This window comes from Mirounga leonina, unplaced genomic scaffold (assembly GCF_011800145.1).
Source record: "Mirounga leonina isolate KUSES-001 unplaced genomic scaffold, KU_Mleo_1.0 Mir_418, whole genome shotgun sequence".
Lineage (NCBI taxonomy): Eukaryota > Metazoa > Chordata > Mammalia > Carnivora > Phocidae > Mirounga > Mirounga leonina.
The window spans coordinates 11,514,963-11,530,497 of record NW_023270739.1 but is presented as its reverse complement, the minus strand read 5'-3'; the positions used below and the strand labels follow the sequence as shown (position 1 = coordinate 11,530,497).

The 15,535-nt window shown below is 50.2% G+C and overlaps 1 protein-coding gene across 1 annotated transcript in view; it reads left to right on the top strand.

Annotated features, from left to right (window-relative positions):
• The window catches only part of BTBD11 (BTB domain containing 11), a 303,076-nt gene extending 288,395 nt beyond the window's left edge, over positions 1–14,681 (top strand). Inside the window, exons 15-17 of the mRNA XM_034987647.1 lie at positions 2,655–2,723; positions 4,549–4,662; positions 12,525–14,681. Coding sequence (XP_034843538.1) covers positions 2,655–2,723; positions 4,549–4,662; positions 12,525–12,734 — 393 coding nt within the window. The 3' untranslated portion in view covers positions 12,735–14,681. The remainder of the gene's footprint in view (positions 1–2,654; positions 2,724–4,548; positions 4,663–12,524) is intronic.
• Positions 14,682–15,535: the final 854 nt, after the last annotated feature.

The window sequence follows — 15,535 nt, the reverse complement described above, 5'->3', positions numbered from 1 at the left end:
GGCTGCACCTGGGGCCTCCGGGAGGCCGTGAATGCCGATGAACTGAGGGCTTCATGCAGGTATCAGCTGCCAAGGGAAACAACTCCATAAACAGGCCCTTTGGCCTCATAAGGCTTTGTTTGCCCCCTTGCAGAAAAGGCCTGTGTTGGCAGAGTCCGAAGGCAGAAAGGGCCAGCCCAATTTAAATCCCATTAGCCCCAGGATCTCCATCCGCTAAGGAAGAGGCATTTTCAGTCCACAGCCTGACCCTGAATAAATGAGATGACACAATGGAGCAGTGCTTTGTAAACGGAGGGGCCCTGTGTTCGGGGCAGTTGCTGTTACGGGTCTTACTGTTGTTGTTATTGGTTTGACCATTATAAAAGAGAGGCGCCAGGGGAATCCGTTGACGTTTGTAAGAACGGGATCCCACCATTCGCTGACGTGGTATTTTAGATGCCCATGAGCCATCAGCATGGGGGTGGGGGGGGACCCGAGGCCGTGTGGTCCTTTCACAAAGTCTCGGCCACCACTGTCAACACACCGCCATCTCGGCGACAGGGGGGTCGTTGTGGCATCCCACAGTCAGCACACAGAGGCCCAAACACAAAAGGAAAGGAGAGGGCTCGTGTTTCTGTTTAAAGTGCGCTTGCTGAGCGCAGGCACTGTGCCAGGCGCGGGAACGCAGAGATGGGCGGCCCCCGCCGGTGCCCTCGAGCTCTAGTGGGAAGTCACACTGCAGTCGTGGATGAGGTGCTGCCCAGCCTCGGGTTGCAGCTAGCAGATCTGAGAAGACTTCAGCAATGTGACCACTGAGCTAGATCCCAAAAGAGGGGGCCGAGTTCAACAGATGGAGAATCCGGGCAGAGGGAACAGCTTGGGCAAAAGCGTGGGACCGGAAGTGGTGGTAGGTTCGGTTAAAGGCAAGTGGTTGAGAGTGGTCAGACTATAAAAGGTAGATGCTGTCGCGATTAGGAGGAGAGAGAAGGGCAGAGTGGCAGATGAGATCGGAAAAAGTACATTGATCCATAGCCGCTGGATTCCGAACAGCAAAAAAATTGGGAACAGTCCAAATGTCCCCAGGCTGATGAAAGGATACACAAAATGCGGTACGTTGTTCAGCAATAAAAAAGAATGAAGGAGAGATCTGTGACAATGAAGGTGAACCTTGAAAATGGGACGCAGCCAGACCAAAGAGCACCTGTTGTAGGATTCCCCTCATATGAAATGTCTGGAGCGGGCACATCCACCGTGGGTGTCAGGACTGGCCCAGGAGGAAATGGGAACAGTGGGTAATGGGCACAGGGTTTCTCCTAGAGGTGTTGGAAATGTTCTAAAATTAGACGGTGGGACGGTCGCACAACATCGTGAATCCACTAAAACCACTGACCTGGGCACTTTAAACAGAAGCAGTTTGCACTATGTGAAATATAGCTCAGTAAAGCTGTAAACACTGTATTTTTTTAAGAAAACTATTACTTGTAAACACACATGCAAAAGGTAGATTGAAATCAGTCACAAAGGACCTCGAATGACCTGAGTGAAAACACAGCAGAGGCACTACTGGAGAAAGATGTTTCCACCTCAGAAAAATCAAAGAGCCAACATTTACTGAGTTCTTGCCACGTTCCAGGCCCTTGCTAGCCCTGTTCCATGTCATGTAATCCTCATCACATGAGGTATGTAATGTTAGCCCCACTTTACAGATGATGAAACTGAGGCACAGAGAGCCTAACCTAATTCAGGTCACCCAGTGTTTAAGTGGCAGAACCTGATTGGAAACTGAGGCAGCCCGAGTGCAGGGTCCTTGCCCTTCACCACTGCCCTCTGGTGGCCACAGACCCACTGGAGCCTGCAGGGACCTTAGCGCACAGCCCAGCCCCAGGGCCTCATTTTACAAGTGCCCAGAGATGGGATGTAGCCAGTCTACAGATGTTTCCAGCACAGCTGCCGTGGGGCGAGACAGGGAGTCCGTGTGTCATAAGGCAGGCAGAGGACGATGGTGGAGAAGACCATGCCCACTTGGAAAGCCTACGCACCACCTAAAAAATTAACAGCTTCATGGGAAGTGGTGGCGGCCAGTTCTGCACATCTGGGGACCTCGTTCTAAAGGGACACCAGTTGGCAAAGCTCTGGGACTTGGCACACCATTCAGGCCTCCTGAATCACATGAACAGAGCACAGCCTGGCTCGGACTGCTCACACCATCAACGAGACATTGAAACCCCCGACCCCTGACAGCTTCATCCCGGATCAGGTAGTCCCGTGGTAGCCCAGAGTCTCTCTCTGGATTTAAGTAAGAATGGTCTAATCAAACCGGGCCATGCTCCCAGAGGGGAACAGCCGCTGGTGCAGGCTCTTCAAGCCAAGTGTTTTGGGGGCAGCCGGATGGGGTGGGAGGTGGGAGGGGAGAGCGCCGATTGCCATCTCTAGATGGAGAGCAGAGCTGGGGGTGCACCTGGAACCCAGCAGAACCACAGGGAGACAAATGGCAGCACGCAATAAGGAAAACTATCCAACTAGGAAATGTGTCCTAAGTGGAACTTCTCCCATAAGGCAGCGATCCAGCAAGAGCAGATGTTCTAGAGGGACGCACAGACTGCTCGGCTGTAAGAGGATTGTGTCTGTGTGCTGACCCCGGACTGACGCTCTGCTCTCTGTGTCCTTTCTTCCAGCTGGTCATGCAGTATCTCTACCATGGTGGCCCAGAGTCACTGCTCATTAAAAACAATGAGATAATGGAGGTAAGGCATCTGTTGTGCTGTTGGGTGGGTGGCATCTCTGTAAACTCAAGGCACCGACATGTGTTGGCAGTGTCTGGGGGGGACCTGTGTTGGGTTTTCACTTGGGTGCAGACTTTGGGGTCCTGCCTGCCTCCTTGGGCCTCCCGAGGGCTTCTCAGCAGAGCCCCTACCTGGGAAACCAGGGTGCTTGGTGCACTTGCAATAGCAACTCTGCAAAATCCAACATTAATTGGCTTTGGGGCGGGGTACGGGAAGTTTACTGGGGAGGCTGAGGCCAGTTCTACTCTAGGCACAGCTGGGGCGCAAACATCAGGAGCTATCCTCGGTGACTTCTAGCATCGGAAAACATTCCTTAAATCACAATGTGTCCATTGATGCGGATGCCGGGAGCTGATTATAAGGGCTCAGGATGACTCTCCCTTCTTCCCAAGTCTCCTTGGCTCCCCCCTACCTGCTGCCTACCTCTCCGTCAAGCCTGTCCTCCCCTTCTGAGTCCAGGGGCCTTGTTTCTGCTCCCTTCTGCCCAAGGCCAAGAGTCCCTGCCCCTTCCTCAAAGTGGAGCCCTTGTGGGTTTTCCTACCAGAAGCCAAAATCACTCTGGGAATCCCGAGCAAAAGGAGCCAGGATCCCATTCAGGTGTCCAAAGTCCAGGGTGCCTGGCTGATTAGAGATGTCAGAGCGCTATCAGTCCTTCAAAAGGTAACCACACACTGTGGTGAAAACACAGACTCTGGGCCAATCAGGGTTTCGATCCAGGCTCTTCCCCTTCTGAGCTGTGTGATCTTGGGCATTATTTAAACTCTCTGAGCCTCAGTTTCCTCACCTGGAAATGGGAATAACAAGATCTACCTCATTGGGTTTTTAAGATTGTAAGATTATATAACAAGGTGCCTAGAACGATGCCTAGCACCTGGGGATATTCCGTAAGGGCTGTGTGTTCACTGGGTGGCCCATTTATCCTTCCCTTCGGACTCCGCAAACCCTTCCATGGCCATCGCCCCCCCCCACCACCACCACCACCCCACAGTTCCTCTCTTGTTTCTCTGGACCGCGCCTCTGATGCTTCTCCACCTGCAGACCAAGCTACCATCTGAGGACGTGGGCTCTTTTGTCACATTTGTTTTTATTTTAAAATTGAAATAACGAATGCACATGTAAATCACATAAATAATGCAGAAGAGCTTGTCACCAAAAAGCAGCTCCCCCTGCCCCCACCCCCGCCCCCATCCTTTCCTCACAAAGTCAGTCCCTTTGACCTCTCAGGGGCCGCCACGGCAGTATGCAAAGGGACAGAGACCCCTGCCCTCTCGGGCTCTCTGAGGGCGACAGGCATGACATCATGTCTGCTGGGAGAAGGGCTCAGAGGACGACTGAGGCCGGGTAAGGAAGCCAGACAGTGACGGAGGGAGGTGACCCGAGGTGGCATGGTCCGGGAGGCTTCTCCGAGGTGACCTTTGTGTGGACACCTGGTTGAACAGAGGGAGTGAGCCGCATCCATGTCCATCTTGCTAACTAAGGGCGTTCACCCTTATTTCCTTATTTCTGGACACGGCAACTGTAAGCATTTTTGCTTGACCTCCCGCTAGAATAGCCGTGAATCTGGTTCCCTTCAGCCCCCTCCCCTCGGCCAACTTCCTCCGCAACAGAGTTCCATCCCTGTGTCTCATTTTCTAGGGTTTCCTTTGTGCTTTAAAGTGACAGACCCACACCTGTGCTCCCAGCCCTTCTCCTTGGGACATCTCTGTGGAAAAATGAGGATTTTCCCCACTGTCCTCCCTTTATTTCCACCTCCCAACCTCTAACAGGCTCTTCTTATGATTTTTAGCTTCTGTCTGCCGCTAAATTTTTCCAGCTGGAGGCTTTGCAGCGACACTGTGAGATTATCTGCGCAAAGAGCATTAACACTGACAACTGTGTGGATATTTACAATCACGCCAAGGTAATCAATCCTGCCCGGGCTGCCCGGAGGATGCGCCGTGGACCCAAGTGGCTCGGGGCAGGGAGCTGATGCTGGCCTGCCCACTCCAGGCTGAGCTGCCTGCATTCCTCCCCCCTCGGCCTCCCGCTCTAGAAAAGATGCCTTGCCCTTCATCTCGCCCCTCCAGAATACAGTGAGAGCAGGAAGTTTCAAAAGCAGAGTTGTTTCTGAAACAGTGCTTCTCGAACACAAATGTGCACTTGGGTCACATTGCAGACCCTGACTCAGCAGACCCCCAGGTGGGCCCTGGTCTGCGTTTCTAACAAGCTCCCAGGTGAAGCCTCTGCTGCTGGTCTAAGCCACACCTTGAGTAGCAAGGTTCTGGAATAGTGGCTCTCCAGGTGTGTTCTCCAATCCAGAAACAGCCTCGGCGGGAAACTTGTTAGAAATATATATTCTAGAGCCCCATCCCAGACCCCCTGAACCAGAAACTGTGGGGGAGAGGCCCACCATCTATGGCTTTGCAAGCCCTGCAGGTGACTCTGGTGCATGCTCAAGGGTGAGCACCACACTGTTCTAGAACTGACTACACAGGAGAATCACCTGGGCTTACCCAGGTCACTTAAAATCCCTATGCCTGGGGCCTATCAAAGACCAATTAAATCTGCCTCTGGGGGGTGGAACCTGGTAAAAGGTATTTTCCAGAGCTTCCCAGGTGACTTCAGATATGGCCAAGGTTGAGAACAGCCCTGGAGACCCCCAAGGGGTCCTCCTGGTTAGGTGGACCCAACACCTAATCAGAATCACCTGGGGAGAGTCTGAAATTTTTAGCCCTCTACCCCCCAGTGGTCTCTGCAGTGGGGCTCAGGAATCTGTATATATTTTTTTAAAGATTTATTTATTTTAGAGTGAGAGAGCACGTGAGTGGGGGTGAGGGGGAGAGGTAGAGAGAATCTGAAGCAGACTCCAAGCTGAACGCAGAGCCCGATGTGGAGCTTGATCTCACAACCAAGAGATCATGACCTGAGCTGAAATCAAGAGTTGGGCACTTAACAGACTGAGCCAGCCAGGTGCCCCAGGAATCTATATAACAAGCTCCTGGGGTCCCTGTTGTGACTTCTGCCCTAAGGCCAGTCTTGACTCCAGTGTTGGGGGGCTACTGACCTCATCCAATTCATGTCACCTATGGGGATACTGGGACCAAGAGAATTCAAATACTTTGTCCAGATGCCATTTCATTTGGTCCCATGTGCTCAGGACAGGCACATTAGCATTTGCTAGAAGAAACGAAATGAGTTGCAAGCAGGAATTAAAACAAAAAAGTCTTGTTCCGTGTGACTGGAGCTCAGGACACATCTCCCACATCCGCAGCGCTGTAGAGTGACAACTGACATGAATTACGCTCTCACTTTTTGGGAAAACTCAGGTTACCTTTGAGATGTTCTCTCTCTTACGCCAACACTCAACAGGCCCTTTTAGCGTGCATTTGCCTGTGCTAAGAGCCTTGACACACCTTCCTTTTCAACCCTCCCTGCAGCCCTTTTAGGTAAACACTATCATTAGTCCCATGTCATAATAAGGAAACTGAGGGGCGCCTGGGTGGCTCAGTTGGTTAAGCGACTGCCTTCGGCTCAGGTCATGATCCTGGAGTCCCTGGATCAAGTCCCGCATCGGGCTTCCTGCTCGGCGGGGAGTCTGCTTCTCCCTCTGACCCTCCCCCCTCTCATGTGCTCGCTCTTTCTCATTCTCTCTCTCTCAAATAAATAAATAAAATCTTTAAAAAAAAAAAATAGGGGCGCCTGGGTGGCTCAGTCGGTTAAGCGACTGCCTTCAGCTCAGGTCATGATCCTGGAGTCCCAGGATCGAGTCCCACATCGGGCTCCCTGCTCGGCGGGGAGCCTGCTTCTCCCTCTGCCTGCTGCCTCCCCTGCTTGTGCTCTCTCTTTCTCTGTCAAGCAAATAAATAAAATCTTTAAAAATAATAATAATAATAAGGAAACTGAGGCACAGAGAGGTGAAGTAACTTGCTTAAGGTCACACAGCTATGGAGATTTTTTTATTGTAGTAAATGCACATAACATGAAATTTAGCATTTTAACCATTTATTAAGTGTACATTTGACGGGCATTAAGCACATTCACACCGCTGTACAACCATCACCACCATCCGTCTCCAGAGCTTTTCATCCTCCCAAACTGAAACTTTGTACCTACAAAACACTAAGTCCCCATTTCCCTCTCCCTTCAGCCCCTGAAACCACCACTTAACCTGTCTCTGTGGATTTGACTCCCCTAGGGACCTTATGTAAGTGAGATCATGGCGTATTGGCCCTTTGTGACTGGCTTATTTCCATTAGCACAGTGCTCTCAAGGTTCATCCATGCTGTAGCATGTGTCAGAATTTCATTTCTTTTTATTTTTTTTAAGATTTTATTTATTTATTTGAGAGAGAGCACAAGCAGGGGGAATGTCAGGCAGAGGGAGAGGCAGGCTTCCCGCCAAGCAGGGAGCCTGATGTGGGACTTGATCCCAGGTCCCTGGGATCCTGACCTGAGCCAAAGGCAGATGCCTAATGACTGAGCCACCGAGGCGTCCCATTTCATTTCTTTTTAAAGCTGAATAATATTTCCTTGTATAGGGAGACCACACTGTGTCTATCCATTCATCTGTCATTGGACACTTAGATGGCTTCCACTCTTTGGCTACTGTGGATAATGCTGCTATGAACATGCCGGGGGTGGGGGTGGGGGGGGACAAGTATCTGTCCAAGTCTCTGCTTTTAGTTCTTTGGGGCATATACCCAGAAGTGTAAGTCTAGATTTGTCTTACTCCAAAGCACAGGTTCCTAACTTTGTGTTTATTGTCTGGCCTAATAAATGTTTGAAATATGTGCAATAATTGTTGATACTCAGAAAAGATCTTCTGATTGGTCATCAGTAAATCAACAACTACAAGCTGTTTCCTATACACACACACACATGCACACACATGCACGCACACGCACCAGGTATTTTAGTTAAGTGAAGGTTTTACCAAAATCTGGTTTCTCAGGACACAGTACATTTTTTTTTTTTTAATCTTAAACTGATGACTTTGCAGGAAAGCATCCAGAGGCTGCTCTCTACCCAAGAGGAGAGCCTGATTATTAGCTTGTAGTTCTTCCCCTCCCCTGGCCATGGACACTCCAAGTGCCCTGTGAACCCAGCATCCAGCAGTGGATTTGCCGTGGCCCGTCCTCTTGACAGCGATCCATTTTAATCACTCCAGGCTCCTTGGCAAGCGGCTTCCGTAGCTCTCATATTTAATAATGCAGCCGGATGCGGTGTGAGCCCAGGCTGGGAATACACGTGTGCTGCAGGCTTTGAATACCTCTGGCAGGGAGCTGCCCCTTTGGCGTATACACCTTTGTAGCCAGAGCTTTGCCTTTTACACACACCAGCCACTGCGGCGGGCCCCAGGCCACATCCTGCTGTGTCTCCAATGCAAAAGTCGGCCCCTTGTGATACTTGCATGGAGGGCAGGGCAAAGCCAGCCAGCCCGTGCCCTTTCTCTGTGCTGCTTCCCTGGGCTCTGGGTCCTGCCCCACCACTGATGATCACATGCTGCCTGGGTTCTATTCCTGGCAGACTGGGCTGCAAATTGAGGCTAGTTTAGTAAAAGATGGAAAAGAAAGAAACCAACTCTGGGTTTGGAACCCCAGGAAACACAGGCATTTACACGCTAATAACAATTCTCCAAATGTCAACGCCCTGGGCAACAATACCTCTATATGACATCTAACTGAGACAGCTGTGGAATCTTATACAGATGAGAAGACCATCCCATAAATGCATGGCTTAGCCATCTTGTTTTCCCCCAGCAAAGCTGTTCCAAACTATTCAGTCATGAAAAGGGGGTCCTGGGGGGGCGCCTGGGTGGCTCAGTCGTTAAGCGTCTGCCTTTGGCTCAGGTCATGATTACAGGGTCCTGAGATCGAGCCCCGCATCGGGCTCCCTGCTCCACGGGAAGCCTGCTTCTCCCTCTCCCACTTCCCCTGCTTGTGTTCCCTCTCTGACAAATAAATAAAATCTTAAAAAAAAAAGGGGGGGTGTGCCTGGAGCTTCTGATGGCCCTTTCGGATTATCTTTCAACCTGGGAAAAAGAATAGGCTGGTTCATCAAATTGAATCTAAGCTAGTGCAGTAAGCTCAACAGTGCACTGTGCTAGAAAGAACACAGGTTTGGAACCCAAGGGATTCATTAGTGTTCATCGAGCACCCACTATTTACCAGGAACTGTATTCATCAGAATATAATAAATTAGTAAGACATAGTCTCAGCCCTTGAAAAATTATAGTCTAGGGACAGAGGTCAGCAGACTTTTCTGTGGAAGGCCAGGTGAATATTTCCACACAGGCCATACGGTTGCTGTTTTACCTCCTCGACTCTGCCGCAGTCACACAAAAGCAGCCACAGATGATACGTAAATGATGGATGTGGTTGTGTTCTAATAAAACTTTATTTACCGAAGCAGTTAGTGGGCCAGATTTTGCCCACAGGCCCACAGTTTGCCAACCACTGGTCCCGGAGATGAGAGTCCCCACCCCAGTTCTGTCAGTAATTAGCTGTGTGGAGGTAGTCAAGGGTCTGATGTATAGTCACCATTGAATAAATATCACCAAATATAAATGTAAGTATTTACTGTTCTCCATTTACACTTACTGTTCCCCACTTACACTACCTTATGCTGAGTGACATTCGTATACAAAGTGAATGGCCAGGTGTGGTAAAGGGGGATGCTCTCTGTGTCCACAGAATCAAAGATAGGCAACTCTGAGCCTCAGTTTCCCCATCTGTACAGTGAGGGCTTTTACTCTGTGACTCTAAGAGCAGGGTTCATGTTGAAAGAATGAAAGCGGGCGCCTGGGTGGCTCAGTTGGTTAAGCGACTGCCTTCGGCTCAGGTCATGATCCTGGAGTCCCTGGATCGAGTCCCGCATCGGGCTTCCTGCTCGGCAGGGAGTCTGCTTCTCTCTCTGACCCTCCCCCCTCTCATGTGCTCTCTCTCATTCTCTCTCTCTCAAATAAATAAATAAAATCTTAAAAAAAAAGAATGAAAGCATTCCTAAGATCTCTCCCAGCCCCAATGTGAACATTGGGTGGTAACAAGCCCTCTCACCTGATAAACCTCACCACATCTTCTGGATCTCTCAGAGACCTCATAATTACCTGGTGCCTCTGGTTCATTCCCTTCATTCTATAACTGAGGAAACTGAGGCACAGAAGAGTGATTTGATTTGCATAAGGTTGCACATGGTTTTTATACACAGAGTTGCCGTTGGCTCAGTGAATTAGCACATGACGTCAGTGAGTTCATGGTTACAGGCGTGGTCCTTCTAAGGGCCAGTTAGCTGGGCTAGGTTCTTTTTTTTTAAGATGTATTTTTATTTATTGGCGGGGGGAAGGGGCAAAGGAGGAGAATCTTTAAGCAGATTCCCCACAGCACGGAGCCTGATGTGGGGCTCAATCCCACGACCATGAGATCATGACCTGAGCCAAAACCAAGGGTCAGATTCTCAACCAACTGAGCCACCCAGGCACCCCTGGGCTAGGTTCTGTAGATACAGTCAGTTCCCTTTCTCCCAGCCTGGCCATGTACTTTGTCCATGTGGGTCACTGGATACCAGTTGGTGAGAAGGAGAGTGATAGCTTACATTTATAATGACAACTAGCAGTGAGTGCTGACTACAGTTGACCGTTACTCTGACACTCCTTGCATTATCTCATTCAGTCTCAACAACAGACTATTAAGTAGGTATTATCATCATCCCCATTTTACGGATAGGAATTTTGAGGCAAAGAGAGATTATATACTTGCCCAACAGCTGATGGCTAAAGTCATAAATCAGGAAGGATGGAAGGAGGGAGGGAGGGAGGGAGGAAGGGAGGAAGGAAGGAAGGAAAAGGAAAGAAGGAAGAAAAGATCCCAGAGTCCCCTCCCTTAGCTCTGCCTCTCCTAAGTGTGACAAATGACAGAATCATGCCATAAATCATCCCAACAAGACTTGGGATGCTGGTGTCCTAATTCTCATTTTGAAAATGATGAACCCAAGCGAGGGGCCAAGTGACCCAGCCCTGGTCACATATTCAGGAAGGTGGGGGAGCCCCAACTTGAAACCAAGTGTTCCAGCTCATTCCACTGAAACCCTGTTAGCACTGCCTCGTTATCATTGCACCATTCCACATCTACCAACTTAAAGTGCATCTCTAGTTTAAAGGACAGGATATTAGGGAGTTCAGAAGAATGATTCAGCATTTAGATGATTTAGATAATTCATCTAAATAAAACAGCAGGATGTCATCTCAAGGGGCACTTAACAACTTCTGAGCATCCAGTTCATTGTGATAGACTTACAAGCTTTGGAAACTGTAGAAAAGGTCTGAAGACAGCCAGCCGACATATCCACATTTACTTCTGTGCCTCAAACCTGAGTCCCTCCACCAGGCACACGCATGCAGCTAAATACCCACCCTCTGAGTAATGGTGTCAGGCTGGAGGCAATGTCTTGGTGGTTAAGCACACAGCCTTAAGGATTGAATTACCAGGGTTCCATTCCTGGTTCTGCCCTGGACGCACTGCATGATTTTTTTTTGTAAGTTACTCTCTTGTCTGTTTCCTCGTCTGTAAATTGGAGGTGGTAATACGCCTGCCTCCAGGAAAGTTGAAGATTAAATGAGATGATGCACGCGAAGTGCCTTGCAAGGTGCCTGGCGTATTGTAAGCGCTCGGTAAATGTTCACTGTGAGTCTGTTACTCTGTTAGTTAACTGTTCACTCATACATTCAACAAAGCTAAGTGTCTGCCATCTGCCAAGCCCTCGGCGTGGCCCCTGAGCTAGGTCAACATAATCCCTTCCCTACTGGCTTAGTCTGTGAGGAACCCCGTCTCTAGATCACTTTCTCAGCCTCGGCACTGACAGCTTGAGCTGCAGGATCCTCTGCGGCAGGGGCTGTCCTGTGCATCGTGAGAGCTTTAGCAGCATCCCTGGCTTCCACCCATTAGATGCTGATAGTACGTACATCACCACCACCACCCAGTTGTGACAACCAGACTGCCTCCAGGCTTTTCCAGATGTCCCCTGGGAGGCAAAATCACCCCTGGTTGAGAAACCACTGCCCTAAATCCGGGGCGTAGGTCGTCCGTGCCCACTCGGGATTGCTGTGAGAGTCGAATGGGTTGATACTTGAAGAGCTTAGAGCTGTGTCTGCAACTCCATTCATGTGCGGGTTAGCTACAGTACAACAAAGAAACGCAAAACCCAACGGTTAAACCAGTAAGCACTTTTCAGCCCCTGAGTCGACAGGCTCTCACTGAGCCTGGCGGAGGGACTCAGGTTTGAGGCACAGAAGTAAATGTGGATATGTCGGCTGGCTGTCTTCAGACCTTTTCTACAGCTTCCAAAGCTTGCAAGGCTTCTGTCTTTTGGTCTCCACGGGCCTTGCTTCTGAAGTCAGCTGGCTGGTCCTCTGTGCTTGGCTCTGGTGACCCTGGCTGGGCTCTGCCCCTGTCTCCTCTCAGTTCCCTGGAGCCGCTCACCCTCCAAGCAGGCTCGCCTGGGCCTGTTCTGCTGCAGAGCCCGGGTTCTGAGCAAGAGCAAGAGCGCCAAGTCCACACCTGGCCCCTTAAAGCTCGCTCGGGATTGGCAGCTCTCACTGCTGCCCCCTGCTGTTGGCCTGGGGAAGTCACAGGGCCAAGCCGCGGAGAAATGAGCCCCGGCCCTCTAGGCGAATACAGGGCTGTTGTCGTCGTCAGTCTACCTTCACGGCTGTTCTCCACTCATAGGCATGCAGGCAGCCAGGTGCATTTCAGAAACATAATCTCCTCCTGCTTCCTGTCTCTCTCCACAGTTCCTCGGAGTCACAGAGCTCTCCGCGTACTGTGAAGGCTACTTTCTCAAAAACATGATGGTCCTCATCGAAAACGAGGCCTTCAAGCAGCTCCTCTATGACAAAAATGGCGAAGGGACAGGCCAGGATGTGCTCCAGGACTTACAGAGGACGTTGGCCATCAGGATTCAGTCAATCCACTTGTCCTCTTCCAAAGGTTCTGTCGTATGAAACGTCCAGAGCAGGGAACGGTCCCCGGGGACTTTCCAGATGCTGCTGCTGCATCGCTTCACACAAACACATACCAAGTTCACCTGGCGTCTGTTTTTGGCTAGGCCAAGGAGCTGTCTACTGCCTCAGCTTCTCTCGAATAAGCAATTTCAGCTCCCGTGCGTTCCTGTTGAAAAACAAAGGACATGCCACTGGTCAGATGGCAGTGGGGCCCAGCGCGCGAAGGTCAACATGGGGCAGCCAAGCCAAGCCCATCGGAAAGCACCCCTGGGGCGGTCAAACACCCATCGCCGGGACCACCGTCCAATGGATGGATTGAGGACTAAAGGTCGTCTGGGTTGCCGGTTGAGAGCCGGAGAACGTAACTGGTCTGACCCTGACGAGCGTCGTGTTCCCATGAAGGACCTTCGTCACTGCAGTTCAGGGAGAGTCAGCCATGGTAGCGAATTCGCGAGACTGTTACCAATAGCGAAGAAATAATTTGGCAAATTTTTAGGGGTGGGAACTTTTTAAAATGTTCATAACAAAACAAAAAAACAGGGCAGCCTTGTAGTTTAAAATCTATTTCTAAAAGCTTAACAGTTCATTTTCAATTGAGTTGTGTTTAGGGATCTGTGTTTTGAGCTTTGTTTTTTGTTTTCGTTTTTAAAAAAACAGTAAGTTGCAGGTCTATACTATATAAACATGCATTTGACAAGATATTGCTGATAGTCTATACAAGGTAAAATAATAATCTTGCCTTAGTGATCATGGTTACACAGAGAGGTGCACTGCCAATAATTATCTCTAACTTGATAGTTGAAAACAATGTGCATGCTAATCGTGATTTCGGGGTGAGAATAAAACACCCCCACATAACAAGACATGCATTTGCATGGGCCCGAACCAGTGAAATGTTATGTTTGTGCTTCATTTTTGCCAAGGTAAAAAATGTTCCATCACTTCTTGCTAAAAATCCATTTGGTGAAAACTAGAACATATTCCTTTCCTTTAACAATGATTCTGGGATGCTTTTGCAGAAATGTGTTCATAGATGATGCTGATGGGGGGTGGGGAGGGCGCACGCCAGGGGATTTACTGTTAATCCCAAAGTTTTCTCTGTATTCTCAGAAGATGTTAATAGTTTGTTACTAGCCAGATAATATGACTATGTTAGATTATTTTTAAAGATGAAACATGTACGATAGGAAGGATTCTTTCTGTATTCTGAGAGTGTACAGTTATAGGGTTATCTGTAATGAAAGTTTATATCGACAGGGTTCCGTTTTGCTCTGCCATATATTATAAGCAAAAGAGATTGGTGAAGTGCCACAATATTCCAAGTAATTTTTGAGTTGCTGCCTTTTTTTTTTTTCTTGTCCGTTAATTTGAAACCTAGTTAGAAACGAGAATGACTTTCAGCCTTTGGGGTTGGCAAAGTCTCATGGGTAAACCTCTTTCCTAGCATGCCTTTGCGAAGTCGTGCCCAGACCCTAGACTCTAGAGAAGCTGCTGTTACCCATCGTACTTGCTCCCTGAGCCACCGTCCAGAGGACTAATGCCAAGTTACATGGGTGTGACCCATGGAGCGCCTGGGCCGCGTCTGCCTACATCATTGGCCCTCAAGTGATTTGGATCCACGAGGCCTCTCTCCTACTTGGTCATTTGCAAACCTCCCCAGGCCCTACCATCAGATGAAGGGGGGGTGGGTGGGGGGAGAGCGAAACTGCCTGCGGAGGAGGCCACGTTCCAGAAGATCCACAGCCAGTGTGTGAGTCACCCCTGCCTCCTTCCTCCTCTGTGTTCTCAGAAATGCTGTATGATGTTCCCTTCACCACGACTGACTTCCCCGCGAATGTCTTATGCTAGCTGGGGGCCTCTGGCCTCCGAGTTGTACCGGGGCAACTCCCGACGGGCTTCTGGTATAGTCTGGTGTGTGCTTTCTCTGTCATTAAATGATTTTCCCAAGCTGCGCATCGTGTGTGTGGTATGAGCGAGCTCTTTCCCGGCAGGTGGGGCCTGAGAACTTCATTCAGTTGAAAGACTGGAAAATGTGGCCCTGCAGAAAGAGTCGAGGAAAATGAAGACACGAGGTGAAAGACGGGCTCGTGTCGTTGGCAGTGGGCCGCCACCTGTCCGCTCTGTCAAGCAGAGGTTGGTGTGCAGGCTCGAGTCCCCGGGGTCTGCATACACCTGTGGGTGCCCCCCCTTGGAGGACTTACAGGCGCCACCACCCCGGCCACTGGCCTAATGCAGCTAATCGGCCTGCAGAGCGTTTAGCTCTGGCTGTCACTTGCGTGCCTTAAGGAAGCTTTCTGGGGGGTGGGAAGATGGAGAAAAAGAAGTTTTCCCCACATGGCGTGTCTCCCACCGAGGGCCAGCCTGACTTGATGTTTGTGGTGGTGGCAGCATTCTGGGGTGGAGGGGGGTCACAGAGGGACAAGCAGCTCTCTTCTTGGGTATCCTCATCACTGAGGTCAAACCAAGGCCCCACCTGGTCCACTCTGGCCCAGCCCGGGTCTGGGTGGAGATTGATATCCCCTGGCTCACCCACAAGACCTACAGGAAGCCAGGGCAAGGAGGCCTGGGCCAGGGAGGCCCAGTAAACTGCTGACCTCACTAGCCCCTGGGCCCTGCTTAGCAGGCAAGCTCTGTTTCTTTAAGAAGTAGCCGAGGGCCGAGGGCCGGGGGCCAGAACTCTGAGTCAGGCCTGGAGAACAGAAGGTCGATTTATTTTTGGCCCTGCATCACCCTCTGTGTGGCCTCGGGTGAGTACGCCATTTGATTTATTCCTTTTGCAAAGATCAAGTATATGGTACTGC